This window comes from Aplysia californica, unplaced genomic scaffold (assembly GCF_000002075.1).
Source record: "Aplysia californica isolate F4 #8 unplaced genomic scaffold, AplCal3.0 scaffold00392, whole genome shotgun sequence".
NCBI classification, from domain to species: domain Eukaryota; kingdom Metazoa; phylum Mollusca; class Gastropoda; order Aplysiida; family Aplysiidae; genus Aplysia; species Aplysia californica.
In genome coordinates, this window is record NW_004797662.1 from 303,829 (window position 1) to 314,572 (window position 10,744).

General features: G+C 40.1%; 1 protein-coding gene across 1 annotated transcript; it reads left to right on the plus strand.

Annotated features, from left to right (window-relative positions):
• The first annotated feature begins 45 nt into the window (after positions 1-45).
• On the plus strand, positions 46-3,979 carry LOC101847748 (lipopolysaccharide-induced tumor necrosis factor-alpha factor homolog). The gene is made up of 4 exons (XM_013085635.2): positions 46-141; positions 1,268-1,482; positions 2,068-2,230; positions 3,685-3,979. Exons 2-4 carry the CDS (start codon positions 1,293-1,295, stop codon positions 3,785-3,787), a joined length of 456 nt encoding a protein of 151 aa, XP_012941089.1. The 5' UTR covers positions 46-141; positions 1,268-1,292; the 3' UTR covers positions 3,788-3,979.
• The last annotated feature ends 6,765 nt before the right edge of the window (positions 3,980-10,744 follow it).

Below are 10,744 nucleotides of genomic sequence, written 5' to 3' on the forward strand. Positions count from 1 at the left end.
TCGCCATCTTGAAAATGATGCAGGGTGGGATTGAAAACTCGTGGCGATTGTTTACACCGGAAGTTGACTTCAGAGTTTACTTTCATTTTGACTCACACACCAATTGACTGCAATTACAACTCGAGCACACAAATAAAACGAGTAAGTAGTGATATTGTCTGTCGTCATCAGTTTTGCTTGTTTTTAAGAAATTGTAGATCTTGTTGAAATACAAAATTAGAAGAATCTAATCTAGATTCTAGATCTAGATATTGATTTTGAGCATTCTAGATTCTAGATCAACGACAACCTTTGGACATCAAATTGACTTGACTCTGAGTTCAGTCCTTGATGAGGGCTGATTTCCTACGTGTGTGTTCGACTTACTCATACTCATAGATCTAGGCCTTCACTGTCACTACACTAGATCTTTATGAATCTCCCTTTGCATGACTGTTTTACTGTTCAGAACAAGGAGTCGAACAGTTATAGAAAAAGCCTTCTTAGGTCTTGTAGGGGGCTCTCGTGGCCTAGAGGTTAAGCCTTAAGTTAAGGTGTTCACCTCTCATTCAAATGTCCCGAGTTCGAATCCGGGTATTGACGGACAAATTTTCTTCTATAAAATTGTCTCCTTTCATCTCCTTTCCTGTTCTCTAGAATCTAGCAATGTTCTGTCGTCTGCTTTGGTCTCCACTTTCTGCCCCGACCCCCTCACATCCCTTGCCCCCTCCTCTGGCTGACTTCTTCTAGCCTTTCTACTGCTACTCTTTGGCTCCTTTTTACTCCTGTCTTTCAGCCACACCTCTCATCTTCTGTTAGGAAAGAGATCTATGCCTAGCCTTTTTGGACAAGGGCGGAAAATCTTGGATGTTCTGTGTGCAAGTTGCGCACATTAATTTTCATTAAAGATCCCTTGTGGTCAAAATGGATAGAGTTCTCTAGGCTTCAGCCGCCACCTAGGTAAAATTCAGAATTTCCTACCAACTAAAAATGTTTAATGTGTCAGGCGCGCTCATATATGACCGTATGCAGTTGCCAGCGTTGTAAAACACTTACCAAAAAAGAAACCGGTCTTGTAGTCTTCTGTGGGAAAGAAGGAGAAACTGACTGTTTCATGGGAAAGAAGGAGAAACTGACTGTTTCATGTTAGAAGTTGTACAGTGAGCAGAAAGCAAGGTGCGCTGTGGTTTGACTCAGTTTTTATATCCCAGTAGCATATTGTATGTAATATTTGTTCAAGGAGGGTGGATAAGAATTTAAAATTTATCCCTTTTTTCCTTTTGACCAGACTTCCTCCCTTGGACGTCTGTGCCATGAGTGACACACAGCGGGTGCTGCCTCCAACGGCTCCACCAAGTTATACAGAGTCTCAGTTCTCGCCTGCTCCGTCAGTCCCAACTCATCAGCTGGCTCAAGCCCAGACTCCCTCCGAAGCCCCTCCCCCTTACACTCCACCTACCAATCCCCCTTATGCGGAGGCAAGTTCTGGATATCAGAGGTTTGGTAAGATCGGTCAACTTAGTTGTACTTTGTGCTGTTTTTTCTATGACCTACTGTTGTTTAACTCTTGCCAAACACAATTATTTCATCATGCGTAATATATAGACTTGTGGCACACTGAGCAGTGAGTAGCCTCGAAAGAATTAAGTTCTTCATTCTTTTCAGCCAAGAATATTCATATATATATTTTTATTTGATTAATTTCCCCTCACAATATACCTGCAGACTTACTTGGATATTTATCACTCAGCCTATGTGCACTACGGTACACTTAAACCAGTGAACCACTAATTTCTCTATACATCACTTTACATCTGAACTCATTCTGGTGAACCCGTACCTCTCTCAGATGATTTTGTTTATGAGATATATGCTTTGGAAAAACTACTTCCGCAGACAGGCACTCTCATTGTTCTCATGAAGCTGCTGTGACACCAACATTAACACTGTATTTTAATATTTTGGGCAAAAGGAATGGGAAAGAGGGATTTGTTGCCTCATAAATCGTCGTTCACCAAGATTGCAGTTTCTCGAGGCAGCTGTTAGTGAGCTCTGGTTATTTCCGTTTTGATTTTGTATTGTCCCCAGAGCCTGTGGTGGTGAACCAGGTGGAGGTTTTGTCCATTGTTCGACTGGGGCCTGATCCTTGCCAGGTGAAGTGTCCAAGCTGTCAGCAGCAGGGGCTGACCAACATCAGCTACAGGGCTGGTGTGCTCACCTTCCTCACTGCTGTGCTGTGCTTCTTGTTCTGGTAAGTCATTCAGGTGGATGAGGCAGAAGTGTGTGAATAATTTTCCTTCTCTAGAAGTAAAAGATTTTTCCCCTTTATTGGCCTCAGTCTGGCCAGGGACAGACAAGCTTCATGTTGACTGCTCTTTGCCTTGTGTGCTTCCCAGTACAGGGAGAGGGTAGAGTAAAAATGGATCTCAGTATGGTATAATCATTAAGGGAGAGGGCAGTGTGGACCTTGACTTTCGGGGCCAACCCAGGTGATTTTGGAACTTTTTTTTTTAGTTCTGTTTAAATAAATGGTGTTTCAACTTTTTCTTGAATATATTCAATGACTTCGCTAAACTTGGCTTCCCTGATGTTCTAGGGTAACTTATTAGTGTATTAATCTGGGATGCCCTTTTTTCAGTTATTTCCGGTTATTTTGGGCATCGTCCGTTCTTAAATCCGTTTTTCGTTCATCGGATTCGTTCTCCGTTAACCACGCAGAAATGGTTGTGCTGGAAGCCGATTTTCCGTTTTGTTCCATATACAGACTTAGTGGAACGAGGGTCCATATTTTTAATCAACGGAAGTACATTCGCTGAATCAAAATGCGCATGATCTACCGGATGTTTAGGTCTGATTTCAAATGAAGGCCAGGTCAAGCTTTGCGCACTCGGTCTCTCACTTGCTTCGTTGCATGCTAAATCTTGTCTCGAAAAAAGTTTCAGTTATTTTTGCAAAAGCCCAGTGGCAACCCTGATTTATGTACATCATTGTAAAACAATTTTCCCAAGGGGATCGGTTGAGTAGAATTTCTTCTTTTTTTAATGAAAAGTTTTATTTAGTAGATGTATTCCCGAGATGTAGTGACAGCAAAGCAAGACGGTCATGAATTCGTTGTGATTATTAGTCGTGGTTAAAAGTAATACATTACAGTCTAAGCCCTCAGCTTTAGATTGTCGTGTTTAAGGCACGAGGGCAGCTTGTAAGTTATGTCACATGTGTGTATATAAACTTGTATGTGTCACGACGCGGTGGAATCAGGCACTCATCAATTTTCGGGCATATAGAATTACTGGTATTATCTAAAAGCTTATTCACTTCCCTTGCTTTCAATGAAAAAAATACCCTTCTCTCATGAATAGAATTTGAGATATTTGCGATTGAAAGAGGTGGTGGAGTCACCTGGTTTTAAGTTTTAGTGGTAAAATTAGCGAGAAAATGACCGCCAGAGTTTGGTAACTTCAATAGCTTGAGAGTCCTTTAAAGTTGAAAAATTTACATATTTTGTGCTTCTAATCAACGTTTTTCAGTAAAAATCCCACTAAAATGTGTTTTTATATGGACATAAAAGGTGTTGAGACAAAAAACAAAATTTGATAAAATTGCCAAAGTAGTAGGAAAATGCCCTTTTCCACGATTTCATTATTTTGACGAGTGCTTGATTTCACCACAATGCCTCACATAAATATATTTCTCCATATATTTCAGCATTGTGTGCACCTTCCTGCCATTCTGCGTGTCTGACCTGCAGGACGTGGCTCACTACTGCCCTTACTGTGGTTACCACATCGGTACCTACACACGCATGTAGAGCCCAAGATTATAGATACACTACACAACATGCCTTGGGACTCCAGGCGGAGGAGCTGAAGGACATTCCACCCTTGTCTCCTATATTATAAGACCAAACTGCATTAGGATTGTCCAGAATAATTGGTCGCTTTTAAGGACAAGTGGGCTATCCCGAAAAATACTGTTTTGAGAAAATCGAAGTTAAAGTTTTTGCCCCTTGTTCAGTTTCTTGAAAAGACAAGGAGAGTTTTCTCAGGAGAATTTTCTCTATAACCAAACAAATATACACACCAATGAAACCCAACTTCTCCTCCACTTTTGGTGTAGCTCAAGATTTCTGGAAACCCATGAAAACTGGGTTAGCCCACTTGTCCTTAAAAGTGACCAATTATAGACATTTCCAGCATTCTGGCTTTTTTCCCCCCCGTTGTACCGGTGTAAGAAATTGACTTTAAAAAAGCAATGAAAAATGAACTGAAGCTTACTATTGAAATTATAATTTCTTTTTGAATATTTCTGGCACGTTTTGGAAGTTTATTTTCCTGCAACTGGCTTGTGTTTTCTTGAAATGATTGAATCCGTTTAGATCTAATTTATACACTTTTGATGCAATTTTCTTTGAACGAGAAAAAGGTGTATATATATTTTATTGTTTATATTTATTGAGAAAATTTTCTTTACCTAATATTATTCCCTGCATGTTGAACTATACTGCAAATATTTAGAAATTCCATAAGGCTGTTGCCAAGATACATATACTTTGTTCTCCAGTACAGGTCTCCTTCCACTTGTTGCCTTGAGTTCTTCTGCAGAAGAATTCAGCTCTTTTTGCAGAGGTACCGGGTGTAATAGTTAAAGAGTGTGTTGAACAAAAGAGAAGTTCACATCTGATTTTTACTTTGGTTCTAGTCAAGAAACCTTCACTCTAGTCAAGAGGCCGTTTCCATCCCATGATGTGCTCAATATTTTCCCAACCCCTCAGTATTTACATATTTACACTGCTTGGTTTATCAAGTTTGCTCCTGTGGGGATATGGATTTCTTGGGTCTTTCTTTGCACATTTCACTTGCACTGTTCAATTACTAATTATTTATCATGACGTTTATGTTTTGTTTATGCATACAATCAGATCTGACACAGTTTTGTGCTTTTAGATTTAGAGCAAATTCAGCTTTAGTATATAATATAGCCTACTCATGGTGATAGGATAGCCGCCTCTAGGTGTGGGAATAGTTTGTTACTTCATCTTCTCATGCACTTTTATCTCATCTCTCACATGTAGTTGGTGGTTTATAGTATAGGTCTTTTATTGTTGTCTTTGGCTTCCACTTTTTAAAAAGTGGTTCTTTTTTTTCTGTTGTAATCAGTTTGGTTCAAATTGGCTCAAAATCATTGTTGTGGCTTGCCATGAATTGAGTCAGTTTCTTTCAGTGTTTCTGGTCTGGCTATAGTCACTTAAAAAAATTTTATTAGTTAGAAAAAGTGCGAGGCAATATATAGATAGGCGCTAATTTTTCTCAATAAAATTAGCGAAGCACTCAAGAAGAAAGATTCTGTGTGGTTGGTTCAATTGGAATGCTGAGTGGTATAGCTTTTGAGGTGGTGTGTTTTTGTGCAACTTAGATTTACTTAGTCTTTGGATTTGAAAATAATTAACAGTTTTGCCTCTGGAACATTGCACTTGAAACATTCTATGTTAAAAATTCCAAATGTTTTTGTTTCATACTTTACCATGAGACAAATGCTTATGCAACTCCCAGATTTCCACTCTCTTTCTTTTCCTTCCACAATCTGTTGTACAAATAGAGGCCTGTAATTTTAGAGCCTTGGACATTTGATTTGTATGTTTATTCCCTCTAACTCTAACTCTGGTGTGTTTTTTTTACACAATTCCACACGTATGTGCCTTTTTTTTTGTATTGTGCGAACTGTCATATATGTGTGTGCAAAAGACCAATACGTCCGTTACTTGTGTATTACAAAACGTTCCAAGCTTTCAAATCATTTATGAATTATTGGGGGTCTTTTGTCCAGATTCATTTAGATTGAACAAAATGCTGGTCATTTCCATATATTTTGAGGTTTCTCATTCTGTGATGTACTCCCTTCAGTATTGGGTCATAGTGGCCTGTGTGTAGGTTGTGAGGCTTCAAGCGGGTAAAAGTAAAAAGCTTTATTGTGGGGAAAAATTTAGAGGTACTGGTAATAGCATTTGTTCTTTGAGGGAGTAAAGTGTCTGCTCACAGGCACTGAGCTGTGACAGCTAAATTGAAATTGTGATCATTAAAAATTATTTTTAATTGGTTGCTGGTTTATCACATTTAAAATAAAGTTTTTGAAGTTGCAGCGTTTGTTTCCTGTCTTTCTTTCATAATTAGTCCTTCAGCACGTCAATGTTGATTGTCTACCATAGGACCAGTCTGACAGCTGTTCCACTTGACGGTCTACTTGTTTACTATATAATGATGGGTCAGGCTTTGACTTGCAGTTAGATCTAATGGCATTTTGCGTCTTGAAAGATGATCTTATAGCAGTATGCCAGTTGCAGATTTTCCTGGGTTGTAGACATAGAGGAAGTATATATTTTATTGCCCTATTACTACTTCCTTCCCTTCTGATCTTGACTTCCTTGATATGCTCCAAATTTAAGGATGAGACATCATTAGTACGTTTGGAATTAAAGATGTAAGGGTGTGTCTTAGGGTTGTGGATTGTAGGAGACTTCTTAACTAGTACTAAATATACTCATAGGCTGCCGAGTGGAACAGTTGTCAGATTGGTTTTGTGGAAGACTGTCATATACAACAGAATAAATATTGTGGCTTGCCAACTGTCCCAAATTTCCCAGGACTTTCCAGGGTTCGGCAATCGGGGAATTTGAGAGACATATCGCATACACTACACCAAACCCAGCCCCACTTGATGTTATTTAATTTTGTTTATTGTTGCGTAATAAAGCAAAATAAATAAACAAACATGTTACATTTTATTGATCCGCGTAGGGAAATGTGGATTACAATAGCAAAAATACATTAAAAATACCCAATTATAAATACATACATACATTAATAGGCCTACATACATTAATACACATTATAATATTATACCAATTCCCAACCAATTCACAAACATACCATGTAGGCCTAATCTGTTTTGATGTTGGGTGTCCCTGATTGGGTTTTGAAAAAGTTGGCTGACCTGAGCACCCACATTAAACAAAAAAGGTAGCCTCCTATAGGCCTGTGGTGAGAGTTATAGTTACAGTACAGTTGAAATGGTCCAAGACGGCCACCTATTGTCGAGGACAAAAGTTGGTGTCTTTGGCAGGTGGACGTTTTACGCTGTCAATATATAATATTTAAAAAATATTATTTAATACGAAAGGGAAGAAATAGGAAGTGGCCTTTTGAACAAGTGATTGTCATACTCCTGGTGGCCGTTAGAGTTAGAGCAGGTTCGACATTACTTCCCTTGGAATACTTTCCAACGAGCTCGGAGAAAATAGAGGCTTGTTGCTTTTTTTTTGTTAGTGTTTTACGGCGACCGCAACTGCTTCAGGTCCTATGAGAGAGCGTATGTGTAGAGGGTCCTATGTGTATTGTTTTCTTTCTAAATGCACAACAAATTACTGATACTGATATGTTGTTTTCAATTATTCTGTACATAAAACATGAAAATCATGAAAATTCTTGCTGAAAAAGTGCAAAACATGTCGCAAATGGTGTTACGGTAACTTGCATAATTTTGCTTTTTTTGTGCATAATTTGGCCATCTAAATTTGCATAATTCTACGGGGACTGGATAGGAAACAGCCAAAATGTTGAACCAACTCGAAAACTCCCTTACACCCCAAGCTCAAAAACACCCCTAGGAAATTTGAACCAGGATTATCCGCACCATAGTCCATCATGATAAAAACTTAACGAACGGACGCGTTTATCGAGGCCTATAATCTTAAAATTATTACGTACACGTAATTTCAAGCCAGAAGCTAATGTGAATACTCAACGACAATGTAAACATAATATACCATAGAATCCTCATGACCGAAAAGGTTTGAAATTTTCCTTTGGATCTTCTACATTGTCCACCAAATAGCGGAAATCTGAAATAGTGTCACTTTGAATGTAGAGTGAGTTTTTTTGGTGTGGGCTCAGACAATATTAATGTGCTTTCTTTTGGGCATTTGGACCTGACTTGATTACCTCATCGTTACCATCATTGCCTTTCTCACCCTGCACCAGGGTATAGGCCACGGACAAACACATTACACCTTTCTCTATCCTGGGCTAGCCTCTTACTCTTGATATTATTCCATGTCTTCCCATTTTTCTGTACATCGACTTCTGTGATTCTTCTCCAGATTTCACGCGGTCTTTACCTTGATCTCTTGCCCTGTGGATTCCAATCCAAAACTTTCTTTGTTATGCAGCAGCCTGACTTCCAGAGAGTATGTCCAATCCATCGCTACCGCCTTCTTCCTACCTCATCTCTGACTGGGATCTGTCTTGTTTTCCTTAAAACTTCCACATTGGTGACCCTGTCTGTCCATCTGATCCTCAGTTACTTTCTTAGACATCTGTTCAAGAAAACCTGGATCCTCTTTATGCAAGTCTGTGATGTGTTCCATGTCTCACATCCATACAACAGGATTGACTTCACATTTGAATTGAAAATCCCCAGCTTTGTTCGCAGTGAGATATCTCTGGTCTTCAAAATCCTATCCAAAGATATGAAAGAAGCCTGTGCTTTTCCAATGTGGGACTTTATTTCAGCACCTGTTCCCCCTCTCTGTCAATTATACTCTCAAGATAGCAGAAGGATTCGACGTCTTCTGGTGCATTTCCTTCTATTGTGACCTACCCCTCGATCTTAGCCTCCCCCCCCCCCCCCCCAATAAAGAAACAAACTAAAAACAACAACACAACAAAACCCACGAACAAACACCCACTCCCCCAAACGAACAAACAAACAAATACACTGCTGCACCCCTCCCACCCCCCCCCCCCATATTTCGAGACATCTAACAGTCTAATACCGGCACACTATCTGTGGAAGTATCAAACGATACAAGGGTGCTCCGTTAGCTCTGTTGGTGTCATGCTGGTCTACGGAGCATTTAGGTGTTTTTACGCCCCCATCAACACACTCTCTAAACCTTTTTAACTCCCAGAGGCCATCAACAACATTTCTCCATCGAGGCCTGTCCTGTGCATCCTTTTCTAGCTGTTTCCATGATGTCTCCGCCTTTTCCATTTTCGCTTGTACCGCTCGCCTCCATGTCATCTTTGTCTTCCTTTCCTACGTTCTCCTTGAGGATTCCACACCAAAGCCTGTCTGATGATGATTGTTGGTAGTCTCCTCAGAGTGTGCCCAATCCATTTCCATTTCTAGACCTGTATGTCTTCCTTTACTGGCGTTGGGCTTGTTCTTTCCCACAGTTGAGTATTTGTGACTCGATCGTACCACATGATCCCCACTACCCTTCTTTGACATCCGTTTATGAAGCTCTGCAGTTTCCTTGTCCATCAACACTATATAGGTCACTTAGGAGGCGGGCTTCCAAACCTACCTGTCAGGATCACCTCGGGCAGAGAGGAATACAACATCACAGCAACTCGATAAAATGTTTTTTGTACTCGGGAATCGAGCTCGGTTCTCTTGCATGCGACAGCGAAGTCTGCGAAGTGCCTAGCCGCTGCACCACAGACGCTGGTGTCTACAGAGCAGATGGCCGTACATGGTTCGAAACCCAAACTGGGCGTTCTTAAGTTCTAGTCGTCCGTTCTGTGAAGTTTTCAAGGCTCTCTACCCATTTGACTCAGTCTTATTGGAGACGGACGTTGAATTCGGAGGTCCTGCCTCCTATATAAAATAATAGTGTTGATAGGGGCATTAAACCCGTACGCTTGACTGCGTTCTTCAAATGTTTGCCATCAAGCATTATTAAACTGTCCCCGTAGAATTATGCAAATTTAGAAGGCCAAATTATGCACAAAAAAGCAAAATTATGCAAAAATTATGCAAGTTACCGTAACACCATTCGCAACATGCTTTGCACTTTTTCAACACGAAGTTTCATGATTTTCAAGTTTTATGTACAGAAAAATTGAAAACAGAACATATCAATATCAGTAATTTGTTGTGTATTTAGAAAACCCCCCAATACACATCAGTAAAAAAAAACAACAAAAAACACAAAAAACCCCAAACACATGAGAACAACAACTTTTGATGGATTGAAAATTTGAACATGCTCAAGGAACAAAATCACAACCCATAACCAAGATCTTCTAACAAGGGAAATAACCAACTTTTCACTTAAATGAGACGTATTACGGTGATTACGTCCCTTTAGTCACATGACGAGGCGTTAATTAATTGTTTTGTGGAAAAAAAGGGGGAAAAAAGTGAAAAAACGCGGATAATCCAAAATTACGCAAATGTTGCAGAATTACGCGAAAAAACGTGGCCATCCTACGGGGACAGATTAAAAAAGCTTTCGCCACCGTTGGCGTTGGTGCAGGCCAGTGGTCGGCCATGTACGACATAGGCATGAAATCGATTCCCATGCAAAGGGAATTGTTCTTTTAAGTAGAGATAGATCTACACGACACACGATAAAGTACAGATGTAAACCCGCCTTCTGCCTTGAGGGGAGGGGGGGGGGTGAATAAAATTGTGTATATCTCACAAACCAGTTTGCTCTGGCTTTTTTTGTTTGTTTTTTTGTTTTTGTACGTGCTTTACGGCTCTCGCAACAGCATAATGTCATATGAGCGCGCGGGACACACCGTAGGTAATTTTGAATTTTTCCTGGGTGGTGGCCAAAGCCTTCTCTTATCGATTTTGGACCACCAAGGGGTCTTTAACGAGCGCAGCCTGCACACAGGGCCTCAGAGAATTTTCGCCCATACCTACAAGAAAGTTTGAGCTTACCTAATCATACGACAGGACCTGTCCCTCACACTCCCCC